General features: G+C 47.4%; 1 protein-coding gene across 1 annotated transcript; it reads right to left on the bottom strand.

Moving 5' to 3' along the window:
- Window positions 1–3,164: 3,164 nt before the first annotated feature.
- SALL1 (spalt like transcription factor 1) lies at window positions 3,165–18,678 on the bottom strand. Its single transcript, XM_064274047.1, has 3 exons — window positions 18,548–18,678; window positions 5,979–9,397; window positions 3,165–4,825 (listed from the first exon to the last, which is right to left on the bottom strand). The coding sequence occupies exons 1-3, from the start codon at window positions 18,621–18,623 to the stop codon at window positions 4,385–4,387; spliced, it is 3,936 nt and encodes a 1,311-aa protein (XP_064130117.1). The 5' UTR covers window positions 18,624–18,678; the 3' UTR covers window positions 3,165–4,384.
- Between the last annotated feature and the right edge of the window lie 505 nt (window positions 18,679–19,183).

The raw sequence follows: 19,183 nt of genomic DNA, 5'->3' as shown, positions 1-19,183 counted from the left end.
TTGTACCGTTGTCATTTTTACCCCCTTTCATCAACTAGAGCTGGTTAGATTAGCAGCCCTTAGCTTGGAGATGAAAATATTGGTAGGGCCCAATGGGTCCTGTTTTGTTTATTTGAACGGAGCAAGCTTTGATCTAAACATATTTCCTGGGGTCTGGACGAGATGACCTAATTCCTGTCTTATCCGTCTCCACTTTCTGTGAGTCTCAGATTGCACTTGGCTGGTGGAGCCCTTTGAAATTCGCTTTACATTTTTTCCCACTTTGTTACCCCCGTCTGACATTTGTTTCATCTGGGGTGGACTATGGAGTGGTAAGGACTCCATTGCTTTATTTTTCTAACAGGAACTGCTAAGTTTTAACAGAGTGGGAGCAATACTTTTTTTTTTTTTTTAAATAAGTTCTCTCATTCTTGACATTCACAATATGCCAAAAACAATAAGCAAATAATCTACTGCTAGACATTTGTGTTAACTGCAAATCATTTAGGATTTTCTGTTTGAACCCTTCATCCTAATTTAAAAAAATGCTCTCACCCAAGCCCCACCAAAAATGCCATTTGCATAAACCTGGCCTGCGAGGGCCCCAAAGTTAGCTTTGGACATCTTCAGTTGATCTGTCCCCTCCCTGAGGGTCCTCTCTTCCAACCAAGCCATGGGCATGGGGAGGAGGGCTCTCTTGGGTAGCTTGGGTCTATCATTGACAATCTCGCTTCCATTTTCCCTCCCCAGGTCCCTTCAAACACCAAACGGCCATTCCCAGTATTTTCCAGAAAGAAGAGCGGTGAGAAAAAAGACCACAAAGGAAGATGGGAAGGAAAGATACAAGAAGAGATGGAATGACGATGAGAGAATGACAAGGACACAGTGAGAGAGAGCGAGGAACAAAAAAAGTAGAGTTACTAAAAACCGGGAAAACAAGCTGCTAATATTTGTTAATTTTTAGTGCTGGGCACAAGGGGGTTCTACATTATTCTCTGTTCTTTTACGATTTACATTAAAAAAGAAAAGAACTGGGGGCAAAAACGTCACCGATATGAGTATGTTCAACTCAAAAATTTTGTAAATTTAGCCTCACCATTCCTCGCAGTGACAACTCTCCCAGTTTGGTACATTCGGTCCAAGGTGGTTCCAAAACTACCTGCAAGCACCTCAAGTTCCAGAATGGGATAGAAAACTCAAATGCGCGAGGTGTGGTGGGGCCGGGGTGGGGGTGGGGAAGGCAAGGTGCGGTGTATGAACCGCCTCAGCCTTAAAGCTGTTACTTGATAAATACAAGTGCATTTCTCTTGTGCTGGGCTGACCCAAAGGCTAGGTGTGGTTGTCACAGTGAGGGGAAAGGGGCAGAGGGTGACTTCTTGTTTTGGAAATGGATGCAAAGAGCAATGGGCAACTAATGCTCCATAGATTAGAAAGATAGTCGATCAACAAACAGATGGGTTGGCAAGGGCAAAAGGGGAGGGGAGAGAGCCACCCAGACCCAGACGCTGAGGCTCCGACCTTTTCCTAAGAGCTTCTGTTGTCTCCAATTCTGTCTAAACGAAAAGCCACTTCTGGTCCCCTGAACTGGCCCTCAGAAAACACTATAGAAGGAGGAGGCCGGTGGGGAGAGGGAGAGGGAAAAGCTGCCCTGCTCCCCGTCTCCCAACACCCCTGCGCCCCAGCCGCGGAATGGGCTCGCCGCCCCTGAGGCGCAGCCCATGACCCCACGCCCCACCCGGCGCCCCGCGCGGCTCTGCCCGAAGTTGGGGGGGGCGGTGCGGGCTGCAGCGATTGGAGGGGACGAGAGAGAGGGGACCCGGCTGCTGGACGTGTTCTTCTTCCCGGCAGACGGCGCCGGGGTTCAGCTCACTGGGCCCCTTTGGGGAGGGGCCCCGAGGCGCGGGACCCGGGTGTGTGCGGGGTGGGGGCTTTGTCGAAGCCGCTTTGTCAGTTACCCGCAGCCCTTAACTTCCCCCAGGCCCCAGTCCCCGTCCCAGGGCGCCAGGACCCGAAATCTCGCAACCCTGGGGCGCCCCCTCTCCTCGCCGCGCCCCGCGATGGGACCGTCACCGATCCCTCCTCCGCGCGGAAAGTGTACTGGTTGGGCCCTCAAGGAACAGGAGTTTCCGGCCTTCTCTCCTTGTCCCCACGCTGCGAAAAGGGGTCTCCCCCCTGGGCAGAGCGGACGGGGTGGGAGACGAAACCGAGAAATACCGCCCTCTAAATGTCCGGGTGGAGACCGCAAGATGATCCTTTGCACCAAGACGCCGCGCAACCCCCATCCCCGCCCTTTCCTGGTGTGGGGGCGCCCTTTCGCACCCGCATGGCCGGCCTGGGGTCAGCCTCTCGAAACACCAGGCCAGAACCCCAGAGGCTGAGCCGGCGCTTCGGGCGCCCCCTCGGGGCCTGCATCTCCCCACCAGGGGACAGCCCGTGGCACGGAGGTCTAATGACACTGGGGTCAGGGGAGGCGCCTGGCGGTGGTATGGCCCGCGCCCCTGTGGAAACCTCTCCTGGGAAGCGGCCCAACACCACTGCCTTACCTGACCGCCCGTCTGACAGAAACTCGCCGACCCCTCTAGTCACACCTCCTATCCTGTCCGTTTGCTCACCCCAAAACAGTGCTCAGGAGGAAAACTTATTTCCCCCTAGAACAAAAGGGAGAGAGGAAGAATTCAGTTGAATTTTGATGATGGAATATTCAAGTTGACTGTAAATGTAGTTGACTTTTTCTTTCAACTATGCATGTGCGTTTAAATCCTTAGAAGACTAATTAAATAAGGAACATGTTGACCTCTCTGGGTGGAGGCCCAGTTTAGAGTCAGATTATACAACCCCTGCTGCATCGGGAATTCTCCAGCAAGGCTGCTAGCAGCCGCCTGAAACTAAAGCGACTGAACCATGTGAAAGGAAGCCTGAAGAGCTGAAATTAAGCTGAAGTCTAAATCCACACAAGTGTGCGGATGAGAAAACTTACCTGGTCTGGAAGAGACTACCACCACCCCACTTGCATTTCTTTTCTTGGGAGGAAGGAGTGTGAAAAACTATAAAATACATACCCAAATTACAAGTCACGGATATTGGGAAAATATCTAGAACTTCCCAATTAAAATAAAACGAAAGGCCCCTGCAATCCCGTGCCTGGTAGACATTTTACAATTTCTTATTTAGAGAGAGACACGTACTCATATGGACAATTTACTGGTATCCGGGGAAATGTGAAAAGACATTTAGGGGCCTGGCTAAATAGAAATGCACTCTAAAAGCACAGACAAAGTACTTTATCTGTTGCAAAAAAAAAAAAAAAATGTATTTGATGACTTAAGTAAAATTACAGTATCTCTTGTTAGTAAGTATTAAATGTTAAAGAACTTGGACCCCCCCTTTCCTTTTAACTTTCCAAGAAAGTGCACGTAACAGTTCCATTTTTTTTTTTTCCTTCCATACCTAATACAAAATAAACAAACACTCTACCTGCTCTCTTGATCAAGAAGAAGCATTTGCCCTTGTAAGGAACATATGTACATTTTAATGAAAGTGATATTTCTTATCGTATATACAAGAGCATCTACATTTTCTCCACTGAAGGTTGTTCAAGATGCTATACTTAGCAGCATTGTGAAATTCCAGCACACATTTCCTATCGGGAATAGACCTACAAGGCAAAAATGTTACTTTTCAGTTTCAACTACCAAAACAACACGTGTATTTCTCTAAAGAATTCTGCGTGCTTTTTACTGTACAGAAACTTAACATTGAGGACGACTCAAGTAAAATGCACAATACAAATAGCAGTTCAAAACGGAAATGTTTAAATCTCTACCAAAAAAAAAAAAAAAAAGGCAGGTCGAATTTTAGAATTAAAAAAAAAAAAAAAACTGAAACTTTCGGAGAACCAGTCTGTTCTTTCAGTCCTTTCCTGAACTCTGTTTCGAGAGGATAGACAATGTGTTTGCTGATAAAATTTTCCAGCAGGATCAAAGTGTACATTTATATACAGATTTTATTAGAGATCTAATGCATCACGGAGGCATTGCATCAACACCAGATTCATATTAAACTGGATATAGAAAATAAGTTAATGCCAGTTAGGACCGCCTAGCAGGACAACTTGCAATTGCCATAAATGTTACAGCAAGTTTACAACACTCTAGTCAATTAGTATTTAGTTCAAAATACAGAAGACCAAAGTTAATGCTTGCATTCTGTTTGCAAAGCCAGGTTATATCACTAATAAATAAGCTTTCTTAGAACTCTAGAAGTTGAACAAGGTACAAAAGAATGTCTTCATAAGGTTATAGTTCCTAGGTCTCGGGGCCCAGTGGCAGGGGATGGGGCAGGAGGAGGAGGCAACCCCACAGGTCGCGTTCTGAACAGGAATGTTCTTTCTCCAGCCCAAGCTGCTTTAACTTGTGACGATCTCTTTGCTGTCCTCCACGAAGCGGGTGAAGTGGAAGTTGGGTCTGTTCTCACTGTTTGCCATTTTCTCCAGGCCGGCCAGAGGCGCGCTGGGCTCTGAGTTCTGGAGCTTCTCCAGATTTCCCGTCAGCCCACTAAGAGGTGAGCTGCTGCCGCTGCCAAGGCTTCCAGGAATTGGAGGGATGCCACCATTCTGAATGACGGAGATCTCGTTGGCCTTCATCGCCAGCCCGTTGGAGAGCGCTGCTGCGTACTGATTCCAGAAACTGGAAGGATCCCCGCTTCCTGACCTTGCCGCCAAATCCTTCTGGAACATTTCTGGGAACTTGACGGGATTGCCTCCTAGAAATGTCATGGGGCCATCCACAGAGAGCCGCCGGCCCCGCCGCGCAGGGGTGCTATTCCACATGTGAGTGCCCATGTGTACCTGAGGCACAGGGAGAAAGAGAGAGAGAGAGAGAGGGAAAAGAAAAGGGGGCAGGGGCAGAGGGAGGGAGAAGCTTAATAGTTGAATCCGTCTCAACTCATATCCCAACACTCGACAAAGCAAGTGGCCTAAATGTCTGTTCTGATTACGTGACAGACAGTGGAAGAGGTAACGGGAACCATCCACTCTCATGGGCTAGTAAAATGCGCTGGCTCTCTGCAGCCCTGGGCTTCCTTTCCTCTTCCCGGCCAAAGATGCCTTACTTACTCTGTTTTCATTACCTGTATTTAGCTTATAATGGCCTCAAGCAAGCCAGTCAGTAGCAGATAGCTCCTTTCAGGGTTAGAATTGTTATGTCCACTCTCATTGAAATGGTTAAGTATTGTATCTGACACCCTTTAACCTATAAATGTCCTTTTCAGATGGAAAGAGAGTACCCCTCACTGATTGCCCATGGGAGGGCCCGGGGGTATGGTGAGAAAAGCCAGAGAGTAATTATTCATCTCGAATTACTGGCCGCAATCTCTAGAGAAATACTCTTGTCAACAGAAAAATGTACACAGTAAGAGCGCTCAACTGTTGCTGCAGAACTTAAGCATATTTGCTCTATTTCCAACACATATCAGTAGGAAGTGTTGTATAATCAATTATCATAATACCCATTAGGCACGCAGTGATGTTATTGTTTTTAGAGAAACAAGCCATGCTGGACTGCACAGTTTATGAAAAATGGATGCACGCACCAAAGAGCACCGTAATTATTAAGTGATACGGGCAACATACAGGCCACATGGAGGTCTTTAATCAATACCCCATGGCAACGCCGGGCTGTCTTATTTGGTAGGTAAAGCAATTCATTTGGTGCACTTAGCGAGACAGGAGAGATAGACCACTGCTTCGCTGGCGTACGGAATTATTCAATGCACTGTGACATCCAGCAAGCTGCAACGTGCCCTCATCCCTGCCACAGTCCTGATGCTCACAGGCACCCACATCTCTCCAGTGTCAGCCCCCATGCAGCAGGTTCCCTCGTGGGCACTCGCTCCCTGAATAGCTGGGACATGGTGACACTCAGGGCGTGCATTACCCATCAGGAGGGGCAGTGAGAAAGAAAGAGGGGTGATGGGGGTGAGGTGCAGATGGAGTGAGGTACCTTAAGATTGCCTTTTGTCGTGAAGGCTCTTCCGCAAATAGTGCAAGCAAAGGGCTTCTCTCCAGTGTGAGTTCTCTCGTGGATCTGCAGGGCACTCGAGGACGAGAACGTTTTGCCACAGGTGCTGCAGTAGTGCTGTTTGGGAGTTCTCCTGGGTAGAGCTGGGAGCAGAACTGGGGACGTGGCAGAGGATGACAGAGGCCCAGAAGGGATGTGACCAGTGGAGGTGTCCTTGCTGTCCTGAGGAGAAACGTGCACAAAGCCGTTGACCTCTGTCTTGATGAGCGATGACAACGAGTTGGCGGGAATCACTGTGGAGTTCTGATTGGAGCCAAGGTTGGAACTGGGCTCAAAGAGCTGTGATGGTAGATCTCGCATCTGATGTGTCAACATGTGCTGCTTCAAATTACCCTTTGTGGAAAAGCCACGATTGCAAACTGTGCAAATAAATGGTCTCTCTTTGGTATGACTTCTGTAGTGAATGTCCAAGGCACTCTGACAAGCAAAGGTTTTGCCGCAAATGTCACAAGCAGTGTTTTTAAATTTACCCCGGTCTCTGAAAGGGAAGAGGATTCCCAGAGAATCTTCTTTGATGATTTTCTCTGCGTGACTAGAGGTCAAATCCAAAGCCCCACCATTCACTGGGGTGGGAGACAAGCCATTGGCAAACTCGCTTGGTAATGCTCTCTGAGACTTCTCCTCGAAGCTGGGTGACTTGTGGAGCTCCTGGGTGCTGTTGGATGGGGACAGAGCCTGCATGGAAGAGGTAGACTCTGAGATGGCTGGGCTGCCAGCACTCTGGCTCTCCACATCACCACCCACCGAGGACGAGTCGTTGGTCAGGACGTCCCCCTCTACAGACCCATTCTCCACCGACTTCAGGCTGGCCTGCAGCTGCTCCGCCAGGCCGGCGTTGATCATCTTCATCTGGTTTTCCAAAGCAGCAATGCTTGACATTTCTAGGGGCAAAGGCGAAGAAGACAAGCTGTCTTGGGAAGCATCCGCAGACTTGGGCGTATCGGGGATGCTGCCCTCAGGACAATCTTCCATGTTTTCATCAGAGAAGTTGTCGAGGTCATCAAAATTTTTCTCATCAAAGGAGCCCGTGTCAGACTCCATGGACTCGGGGTAGCTATCAGTGACAGGGGTGTTGGGGATCTGACCCCCCATATGCATTCTGATGTGTTGTTGCAGGACCACTGCATTTGTGAACTTCTTCTGGCAGATGGGGCAGGAATGCTGGACTCGGAGCGGGGGCATAGCCCGGTGGACGCTGTAGTGAGTTTTAAGATTCCCTTTCGTGGTGAAAGCCCGGCCGCAGATCTTACACTTAAAAGGCCTCTCCCCAGTGTGCGTCCGGTAGTGCATTTTTAAGGCGCTCTGACAACTGAGAACTCGGTGGCAGATGATGCACTCGTTGGGGTCAGTTGCCTTCTTGTCAATGTTCTCTACCAGTTGCTGCAGCTTGGACGTTTCTGATGCCTGGGTCGCATCCAACAGTCCCCCGAAAGGAAACTTAGCCTTGAACTGCTCTGACATGAGTGGCAATAGTGGGTTGGTGGACGTGGCGGCACCGCCCGGGCCGGAGTCCCCAGCTGGGGAGCTCAGGGAGCCGGTGCTTGCCATCGGGACCAGAGTGGTGGCCACCCGGCTTTCTTCAGTTTTGCCGCTGCAGGGTGGCAAAGTGGTCCCTTCAGCTTCCTCAGGAAGCCCACCCGGGTTTCTCGCGGCCGGTTCCGGGGCCCCGGAGTCACTTTTGACTGAGCCTGGCGGGCTGGCGGCAGAATGGCTGATGGGGATGGGGGCTGGCTCTTCCGTCTTGATGAAGGGCGCGAGGCTTGGGAGGGTTGGGGGCAGCGGCAGGCCAACCGAAGTGGTCAGAGTGGGCAGGACTGGTTTGGTGTCTAGCCAGCTGGTGACTGGCTTCTCAGGGGGGATGGACATGCCATATGGAATCCCGGTACTTGTGGGAATATTGTCCAAATGCTCAGGCACAGGATATGGGTTCATCTGGATATGAGGGTATTTCTCTTTGTGGCGCTGAAAGTGGACTTTTAGGTTTCCCTTCGTGGAGAACCTGTTCCCGCAGATGTTGCATTTGAACGGCCTTTCTCCAGTATGAGAACGCAAGTGGATCTGCAAGGCACTGTCACTCCCAAAGACCTTCGCGCAGAACCTGCACTTGTGTTTGAAGAATGCCTCATCCGAAGTACTTTTCGCTTCGAAGGCAGCGACGTTTGGTGGCTTGCTTTTTCGTTGCTGGGCCAAGGCCGACAAGGAGTTTAAATCCTCTGCAGTTGTTCCAACGTTGGGCAAAGGGCTGGGGAAAACCGAGTTAGCAGGGGCCGGCTGAGGTAGAAGTGGATTAGATGCAGGACTTAATAAACTGCTTATTGCAAAAGCTGGTGAGGATGAGACTGCTGGGTTGCTGACATGGGAGGCCCCAGCACTTGAAGCCGCTTTTTCTGAGGCAGGGGTGGTCACTGCTGCCGCCAAGATGTTCATATTGGGAGAAGAGCTACTGTTAGATGGAATGATGGTGTTGCCAGAACTGCCCTGAGGTAGCTGGATTGGGGGTAGCTGTTTCATTCCACTGATGCTGGCAGATTGGCTCGCTAGGCTCTGTGCTAATCCAGCTGCTGCCGCCAGCTGCTGAGATAAATGGGAACTTAGCGTGGACAAGGGGTTGGCAGATGTTCGTAAAGTACCTTGAGCAGGACTAGAAGATGTTGGCAAGTCTGCGTTCTGAGAAGCCAACAGCAATATTTGGTGACGAATCTGTTCGATCAGCTGCAGCTGGTGGATCTGCTGCTGCTGTAGGGCTAAGAGCTGCTCCATGAGGGCTGGGACAGCCAGCTTGCCTCCGGAGGCCCCACTGCACCTCGCTTCCTGGGAGAACTGGGCCACCGCCACCTTGGTGCTCTGCAGGTTCTCAATGATGACGTTGCTGTTGATCACGGAGAAGTTGCCCAGTGTTGTCAGGTCCCCGAGTTGAGGTAGAGAGGTTGTGATCGCTGAGGTACCTGTGGACGAGCTGCTGTTGCAGCTTGGGGTGGTACTGCTGTGGTTGCTGCTTGAAGCACTGCTGTCGCTTTTGGGAGCCACTGGGGCCTCCACCTCCATGGACTCTTCCCTGTCAAGCCCGTTGTGTTCTGAAAGGTCACTGCAGTCTACTTGATCTGTTTTGTTACTCGTGTCATTCATTTGTTCATCAGGATTATCGGAAGGAGGGCTGGGGGAGAAGCTTTCGGGAGGGGAAGCAGGGCTCTCATTTACGATTAAAACTAATTGATTTTTAGTACAGTTCTTCTTGTGCAGCAGAAGATCTGATAATTCAAAGAACTCAGCACAGCACCTGCCACAGACATGGGCGTCCTTGTTCTTAGTGGTTCGATTTGGTTGACCCTTCTCCGTGTCTCCTACAAACATCAAAAGGCATAAGATTAGAGAGGAAGCCTGAACAGAGTCATCTATGACTTAAAAAAAAAAAAGTTCCTTGATTATTTTCTACCTGCGAAACTCAAAATTGTAGCCCCTGAAAACCAATCAATATTACCCAAGATGTTCATAATTAATTTTTGAGGAGTGGGCGGAATTTCTATCAATCTGGTATCTTGGAGAGTCCTGGCCTTCAGAGTATCCATCGAAATATAAAATACTATGAACTGAAGACATTGGTGCATAATGAGATTCCATAGCAAAATATCGATTTCCAATATTTTATACACCTTATTGTCGACTTGTCCAGAGAGTGTCCAGCAACCATTCTGAGGACTCATTAGGCCCCCGAGTTTCTGTCAACCTTACTCATTTTCAAGGGGTTCAGAGAGATCTGTGACAGTTTGTTCTGTCACTAAACTAATTTGTAGTCATTCAGGTTCCAATCAGTTGTTGACAAGGGGGGGAAATAAAACGCACATCACCAAGCTGTAGTCTGACAACTTGGAAACCACCTCCAGCCCCTACCTAGAACCTGAGCGGAGTCTGAGCCTTGACAAACACACGTCAGTACCAAATCCTCCAAGGCTGCCCCTCCAGACCCAGCTGAATACAAAACGAAAAGGAACACACACACAATGAAGAGAAACACAATGACCATAATCCCTTACAAGGCTGGCCTGGCACCTATATATCACCCCGTGGCATGTTTATTTTTAAAATTAAAGAATGCAACCCAGGCTACCATTCCACTAATCAAGGAATATATGCCAATATGCTCCAAATGGCAACATTATGCCTCTAAAATATTTCATCAAAAGTGCTCTTTGTATCTATAAAAACTGGCACAAGATTTACACTTCTGATTAAACATCAATTTAAGGAGGTTGCACAGTTCCGAGGGAGCGCTCCCATCCCCTAAGAAATCAGTCTTGGTTTAAGAGTTCTGGAAATACTTTAGCCATTCTCCTTGTCTGAATGCCTTTAAAAACAGTTTGCTCTTAACTGTTATCAATTGTTTAACAGATTGTCCTGAACCTTTCATTATAAAAAAATCCCTTTATTTCATGTTTGTTTCCACTGGTTGCTCAGATTTCTTCTCACTAAGATCCATTTGTAAATTAAACATAAAAATCTCCAGCTTCAGGCTAACACGCTATTCAAAGACAGGATGGTGTCCCATTGTTCGCTCAGCATGGGGAACACCAACTTCTGTCGTACAAATGGTGTGTGGTCATCTCCGAAGGCTGTGGAAAAAAAAAAAAAACAAAAACTGTTTAATTCAAGGATTACCTCCCTGCATGGTTTTTTTTTTTTTTTTTTGCAGAACTGAATCAGATAATAGATAGTTTCCATGACTTCCAAATTGCATCTCCCAGAAAACTTGCAGGGGGAAAAAAAAAAAAAGGAATTGCAGATATGAATCCATGCAAAATCCAAATGCTGCTTTTCTGTAAACTTAGAGTCAACTCAGATGAGCCAGCCATTTGCCTTTGCGTAGTAAATATCAGAAAAGCTTGAGAGACTTTGCAGTCCAGAAAATATAATTAATACCTGAATACTAACTTCTGAAAATTCCTTAACTCCGTTTGCCTTGAGCGATGATGGCGGAGGTGACTAGGACCCCTGACAAAGTATGCCAAATGCATGCAGGCTTTATTCATTGGGAGTGTGGTGAAGTTATACTTAACAAGCTAGCTTTGCTAATACCCATGTTTTAATCTCTACAAGGGTATGATGCAAAATGCACTAACATCATCAGACAAATCGTAGTTGCAGCTGAAAATACCAATAATGATTCAGTTTTCATTTAATGTTTAATCATCCCAGTTGCCATCAGATTCCCGTGTACATCCAAGGTACTGTTTTAAACCCTTTCCGTCTCTCTCCCTGCCTTAAAATCATATAAACAAAATATTAGAGGAAATTCGCTCAAGTTATGTTGCTTAACCTGGGACAAAAATAATGTGACAAAAATTCTGTTGAAAGCTGCTTATTTTGACAACCAATTTTAAGTGATGCATCCATTTCAGATGCTTATTTTAAACTGGGAAATGCAATTCCTAATATATTCAACAGAAATGTTATTTCTTTCTCTTTGCACATTTCCATATGTAATGGTTATGTTTCCATCTACTTTTACAGCCAATTATGAAGGAACAAAAGCTATTCTGTTTGTTCACACATTTTCAACAAAATGCATTAAAACTATTATGTCAGCATGTTCTATTAAGCTCTGCATTCACTGGAAAATACTTTTCAACCAGCTCACATTTATCAAAACATAAAGCCACTTTAAAACACAGTTTTGCTTGGTCAGCTGGGCTTAGACAAATAATGACAGATTCAGAACTAAATAACTAGCAAGGGAAATCAGAAAACTGACTTCATCAATTGTACACATTACAATGTAGTTGCTTCAAATATTTAGCACATCTGTGCTCACGATTAAAGGGCATTTTAATTCTTTCTAACTTGCAAACATCTGATATTCTCATAATATAGAGAAAATAAGAGGAAGGTTACTTTACAGGTTTTGGTCGATGACTGCTTTCCTGTGCTTGAATTCTGCATTTTGCTTTCCTGTGCTTGAATTCTGCATTTTGCGGCCTCACGCCTCACTTGAGATTTTTCAAGTTTTTCACCCTGAACATTTTTACATTTAGGATTGTGCTAACTGGACAGAAAATGTAGACACTTCAAAAAAAAAAAAAAAAAGCCTGCTTGCTTCTAAGAGACTGTGTTAAAAAGCTGCCCATATTTTAGCTTCGATTTTCACAACATTTTAAGAAGCTGACATTTGATCTCACTGTAGAGTCAACTAATTTAATTTCCTGATGTTTATGAACTCCAGGAAAAAAAAAATGCTGGTATCTATTTTGATTTATTTCAAAAGCAGGTGTCGCTACATTGTAATAGTTCTTAACTTTAAATCTATCTGCCTTCAGAACAGAATTCCAATGGCGCAGCTTTGCAAAAAGAAGGCCAAACATCAGGACTGCTTCCAAATCTTTAGCTTTGCAAAGAGAAGATTTTAAGTTGTATTAAGATGCAAAAAAAGAAAACAAAAACAAAAAACACCCAACAACTATGGCCCCCCACTAGCCTCCTATTTTGTATCTAGCTCAGTAATCTGTTATGCAGGATTGCAACTGGTGACCCCATTATAGTAAATACTGTTGCCTTGCTTCCCTTGTGCTAGGGTGAAAAAAAACATTCCAGTTCCTTTCCAATGGATTTTGCATGCAAATTAATTTTGTAATCCTGGTCAGATAGGAAAATTGAAGAAACAATGGTTTTCTAAGTATCTATACACAAAAAAGGTATTTTACATTTTTTGTGTCTTTGCAGGGGGGAGAATGGTCTTCTAGCTCTACCCAATTTATACCAAAATCCCAGATGTTTTCGTTCCTCTTTGGGTACTTGATGCCCAAATCAAATTTGTCACTTTCTCATGCTCTGAACGGAACATGGCAGAAGAGGAAACAGAAAATTGAAGTCTTCCAGCACCTTTGTCTGCTGAGAAAATAAAAATACAACTTATGCCCCACACAGAAGGGTTTAGCTAGCCAAGAAAGGAAAACAAAACCAAACCAAACCTACTCTGCCATATTTAGTGTTTTCTTTTTTGGAGTTCCTCAGAAAGATACTTCGCTGTACTTCTCATTACCTTAAGATTGCATTAACGTTTTTTAATAGAACCCTTCACAATTTTGAGTTTGGAGGTCACCCTTTCAATAGGCTGTTCCTTTCTGCAGACCTGCTTGGAAAGGCTACCACGAACTTTCTTGATGGACTGATCTGTTATCTTTTTTTTTTTTTTTTAATGCACAGACCTGGTAAAAGCCTGAGTCTGGATGCCCAACTTAAGATTCCCAAGACATTTTAAACACTGCAACATATGCTGTGCACATTTCCTGTCGTGTCTAAAGTTTCGTCTGATGTGATACGTAATCAAATGACAAATGTGCTGGCACCTTCAAGTTCGCTCAGCATTCCGAACAGGATTAGTGTGTTCACGAGTGGAAGGATACAAGGGAGATCTCTGAAAAAATAATAACCCGGACAAGACACTGCTTTGAAAATAGTAATCCCAGCTGGCCTAAATGTACACGAGAAATGAAAGGGGGGAAAATGTCTTCCCCTGGATGAATCAAACTGAACACTAGATGGGGTTCCAGTTGCAAGGGTTTGTTCAAAAACTTCTTTGTGGCTTTCCCATTCCAGTGACGCGTAAAAGAGAGACTGCTTAAGGCGAGAGCTAAACTCTGACTACATAAACATTGGCAAAGGCACAGAAACTAAATCCCTGTTGTTTGAGGGTAAAACTGAGCTATGAGAACTACCTGTCAATCTTCCCCTTTGGGGGTCTGGCATCTGAGGGTGACAGGGGAATAAGGTTAGGAAAAGAAGCCAAGCTGATAAGGTGAAAACTAAAATAAACTACTACCTTCCTGCTAAGTGACTAGCAAGTCTCAATTTGGGGGTCACTGGGAAGATACTGAAGGACCTAGTATGATCTGGACCTTGTCACCTTTGCAGAGAAGGAGGCTAGCAAAGGTTAAAACAGCTCAACACATCTAAGTTTTCTAAAGCTTGCCACACAAACCTTTTTTTTTTTTCTTTTGTAGGGGAGGGGTGTCGGTTCCTATGTTAATCCACCATCTATCTCCTCTGTTAAACTAGCCCTGAGTTTGGAAGATGTGGCTAGCTAGCCGCACCAGTATGTCCGAGGAAAACCTAGCTGAGGCTGTAGAAGGAATTTGTTCTGTTTGGTACACAGAGCTTGGCTTTTAACAATCTCAGAAAACAACAACAACAACAAACTATTGGTCTCCCTGTTTCTTCGCCAGGTTCCCAGGAAGCTCTCCACGTTAAAAACATGGGTTTCTGCCTTCTAAAGGACTTTGGCTGGTAAAGTTGAAAGAAGCAAGATGAAGCCCCCAAAGAATAACTATAAATTGGCATTTGTGTTCATAAATCATAGGAGAAAGTTGATGTAAAATAAAACACAAAACGTTCAGTCTCACAAATTCACTCTTAGGCTCTCTATCTCTTGCCCAGCTAGACTTGGCTGGTTTGTTTGTTTGTTTTCGACATTTCAAGGAAGTATGAGCAGCCCGAAGCAAATCCCCCAAAACATTTCACATTTTCTCATCCAGAATCTTCCATTATGCCACAAACTTAAAATAGGCCTGCTTACACATGAATTCTTTCTGACAGCCTTATCTTGCAGGTGTCGGTTTTTCAAAAAAAGCAATTAATTGTAGTTCTCTCTAACCTTTTGGGCCCAGAAATCAATGTGTTGCCATTAAGCCGCTCACAATGAGTAAATTACTTTGATAAATAATAGAATTTCATTATTAATATAAATAAGAAGAATTTTTATGATTCTTTATATGACAAAGTCAATGTTTTATCTGCAATTCATGATGTTCTTATTTTTCTTCCAATATGATCTTTTCCTTGAAAAAGCTAAGCACCAAAATACTTTCTTAATAAATGAACGGAGTCTGGATAGGCCAGGAATCTTCAAAACACCACCAAAGGAAGAAAACCCCAACATACACCCATACAAAGCACTGAAATCCAAATCCCTAGTAGAGAGCAGACATATAAAAACACTAAATCATTCACCATCCCTTTTCCTCAAAATTACTTATCTGGGTATACAATCTTCCCAATGGCAGTCATTTTTCTATGAATAATTTGAGACTTGTTGAATATCATTTAGGAGACAAGTCATATTTGCCATAATTCTGGTTTCAGAAAAATCTCCAAGTTTATTTTGGGGCATTTTTGGGATTACAGCTGCACTGAAATAGGATTAGAATATCAACATCATAAGATTGACCAGACAATCTTGTTTTCTTGAACCTGTTGCGATGAAGTTATCGGTGTGGCCGTTCAGCATGGCTTGAGTTTTTTGGAAGGCACACAAACACTCAAACACACACAAACATACATGAACAACCACAGCGCACCAGTTCCTCCAAGGCTTCTGTTACTGAGGTCTACAAACTTTTCCAGATCCCATTCTAGGTAAAAGTCACCCAATTTGAGGTGCTGGCAGATGCAAAGAGCATCAACCAGATTTAATTCCGTATGTTTAACTTCACTGTCGTATTTTAAGGCCATCTCCAGACATAGGGAAAAAAAAAAAAAATAGCCAAACTGTTTAAACAGGCTTTTCGTTGAAACTGTTTGAAAATTCAAGAACCTTTATATATATTAGAAAAAGACAAACCAGAAAACACTCCTTGAGATGTGTCGATGTGGGGCGGTGGCTGAATTCAAGGCAAAAAAGGTGACTTTTTAAAGGCATCTTGGAGTTATGTCATGAACTCTCAATTCCATTTATCCCACAAATATTCCCAAATAAAAAGGGCTGGGATGTGGAAGAGAAAAAAAGGCCCTCCTGTAAATCTGGCACTGGGAAGGATTAGTTGTGTACCAGTATTTCTGCAACAAAATGAGCCCCGGTGGTGTAATGGCTGCAAACGGAAACGTTAGCTGTTCGAACCCACACAGCCACAGAAGCTCTGCGGAGAAAGACCTGGCGATTTCCCCAGTAAAGATTACAGGCTAGAAAACCCTTCGGGGCAGTTTTACTCTGTCACACGGGGTCGCTCTGAGTCGAAAATCAGACTTCACAGCACCCAACAACAACAGCTACTTTATTACACCACACTGAATCCTGTAACCCTATTACAAAATCTACCCTCTAGGCAACTTCTCCCAAACTTATTGTTCAACCATGTAAAAACAGTCATAACCTAAATCATTACTACTGAAGAAAGAGAGGAGGGTGTGGGGAGAGGTGAGAGCAGGGGGTGGGGAGGAAAGTGTTTCCTACGGTGCCCCTAACAGTTTACTACCTCACAGGACAATGAACTAGCTTTTAGGGATGAAAAGAGAAGGCAAAAGAAAGAGAATGAAATTAAAAGGAAGGAAAACAGAAAAAGAAAGGAAACTTCGGTTACTTAATTAACTTACCTCAAAGCTCAAATAAACTAAAAAAATAATAGTACTAATAAATAATAATGGTAAGAGGCAGTGAACCGCTTTTATGCTATTCCTTTATGAGAAGCCTTAACTATTAAAAATTCCTGATTCAGGAGGCCAGAGAGGAAAGGCAAAGATCTAGCAAGCCTCGTTTCTCCGCGCAGCCCGGGACTTCTTTTTTTTTTTTTTTTTTTGCAAAGCGAATAAAATTAGTACACATTCACCAAAAAGAAAAAAATCAATCTCTTTTCTCCCGTTTGGTTTTTCCGTATACAAATTGTGCACGATGACAGTATTTTGGTGCGGAAGGGCTCACCAGAAACTTCAGGCAAGATGGGTGTGGGGGCGAGAAGCAGAAGAAACCAGCTGATAATACCCGGAAAAATACTCGCAGTAGTCGCAACGGCCTGGGTTCATTTCACCTCGATTTACCCCGCGTACCCGGTTTTGTCTAGGAGTGGAAAGCGGGGTTCACGGTGGCTCTTCTCAGCGGGCTGAGAAATTGCAGAGGCTCTCGGTAAGGCTTGAAAAGCTTTGAGAAGGAACTTGGGGGGCAAATATCGTAAACAATTTCCTGAATCGGTCTCAGGGCCCTTCATCTCTTACACCCCCCACGCCAGGCATCTCCTTCCCCTACAGTGGGGTAAAGGGAGTAGGGATCCCTTCGCTTCGCTGTCTGGGTTCTGCGCCGGCCCCTGCGTCCCAGCTCCACCGAGAGGCAGGCCTCTGGGGAAGGATCCTCCGGACACTGGGGCCCGGCCGGCCTCGGAGTCTGGTGCAGAGATGCCGATCTAGGGTCGCGCTTCTGAGCCCCGTCGGGGTCCAGCTCCCTCCCCAATGCCCCAAAATACTGCCCAGTAAACGCGAGCATCCTGGGAGGCATCCCGAGGCGTGGAACCCCAGTCGGGGTTGCCATTCGTCCTTCTGGCAGCCGGGAAGCGAACACCGTGCCGGGATGAGCCGGGGAACCGAGCCCGGGCGCCGTTCCATCGCCTCGGGCTTCGGGCCTAGGAGCCGTGAGGCTCCTAAAATGAAACACGTTAGGAACAAGGACGGATTCGAGATGTCCTCCCTCCGTACCCCATATTCCCTGCCCGGACCTCTCCCACTCTGGGCCGTAGGTCCCGAACACAAACTTTCTTCTGGGCTTGTCCACTCCCTTCGGGGTCCCGCAGTGGGCGCCTCCACCGGAGAAAGCGAGTGCCTCGGTTTCAGGGGGTTCTCCTCCGGCTGGATAGCCCCAACCCTGAAAAGTCACCCTCCCGACTCCCTCCCCGACCCATCTGCAAGTGCGAGGTTCCCAGCCGGCGCAAGCCGAGTCTAAAGATTCCTTGGGGGCGGGGGTGCACGTGTTAGGAGAAAAGAAGCCAGCATAAACTTGGGTAGCCGAACCCCGACACCTTCCCCGTCCGCCTTCGCTCTGTTTTGGGAGTAACCAGCAGCAAAAAGCAACCTCCACCCCAGCCGCGACCCCAGCGCGTCAGGCGCGGGGCGCCCAGACACAGGTCCCACCTTCTGGCAGCTTTGCACCCCAAAGCCACTCCATTCCGCGGCGCGGGCCGAAGTGGAGTTTGAGCTGGGGGGGCGGTGCAGGGAGCTCCCCGCAAGCTCGGAGTTCAGCCCCGAGCACCAAGTAAACTTCCTCCCCGCTAGCAGAAGGGCCAGGGGCGGCGGCGGACAGCCGTGGGGCCCGGGCGCGGCACGGAGAGAGCGGGGGCCCCGGGCGGCGGGCGCCGACAGCCTCTCCCCGCACCCGAGCCCCGCCGGACGCCGAGGCCCCGGCTGCAGCTGGAGCGCCTCCCGGGCTCCTCGCCCCGGAAAAGCCGGGACGGAGGAGAAAGGCCGGCATGCTCTCCCTCCTCCCAACAGGAGAACACAACAACTCCGGAAAGATCCTGCGGGGAGGAGTGTTTGCTTTCCCCGGGGCAGGGGGGAAGCCAAGCAAAGGCAAATTGAAAATGAGAAAGAAAAAGAAAAAAAATGCCGAGGCTACAAGGCGCGGGGACGCGGGGGCGGCGGCGGGCCGGGGGCGCGGGGGCCAGCCGGCGTGTGCGTGGGACCGAGTGTGCGTGAGTGTGAGTGCGAGTGCGTGTGAGTGTGTCCGCGGCGCGGGCCGGAGCACTCACCATCTCGCCGGGGGAGCGAGGCCACTTCAGGGTCGGATTGGAAATGTTGAGGCTTCGCTTGCTTCCTCCGCGACATGCTGGCTCAAACATCAGCTGGGGCAGAATAAAAAATTACTAAAAAAAAATCTTCTCAAAATTACGGAAATCGAGCGGCTGCGGCGGCGGCGGCTCCCCCCGCCCGCCGGCCCGCCCGCCCCCTCCCCGGCTCCCCGGCCCCGGGCGCAGCGCGCATGTGTCCTGCTATAATTATGATTATCAATAATGCATTGCGATTAATCATAGAGGGGCTCTTTGAAAGGCGATTGGCACCGGGCCAGCGCTATTCAAACCCGCTCGCCTTAATCAATTAGTTCGTGATTTGCTGCAGACCCCTGTCTCTCCGAGCGCTGGCCCAATAAGCCGGCCGCGGGGCTGGCTCTGCACGCCGCGCCGCCCGAGACTGGGTTAACCCTCTTCGCCACCGCCCGGGACTCCGCGGCCCGGCCGCCGGGGGCCTGCCTCCTCGCCACTGCGCGCCGGGCGCCGGGGCCCGGCGCCCCCTCCCGTCCTCCCGCCCTCGCCCGGCCCCCCCCATTCCGGGCTGGGCCGACCCAAATTAGCATGCCCTCCCCGGAATTAAGCCGCTCCGGTGGGGGT

Source organism: Loxodonta africana, chromosome 21 (assembly GCF_030014295.1).
Source record: "Loxodonta africana isolate mLoxAfr1 chromosome 21, mLoxAfr1.hap2, whole genome shotgun sequence".
Lineage (NCBI taxonomy): Eukaryota > Metazoa > Chordata > Mammalia > Proboscidea > Elephantidae > Loxodonta > Loxodonta africana.
Note: the sequence above shows the minus strand (reverse complement) of the source record. Positions and strands in the feature narration are given on the sequence as shown.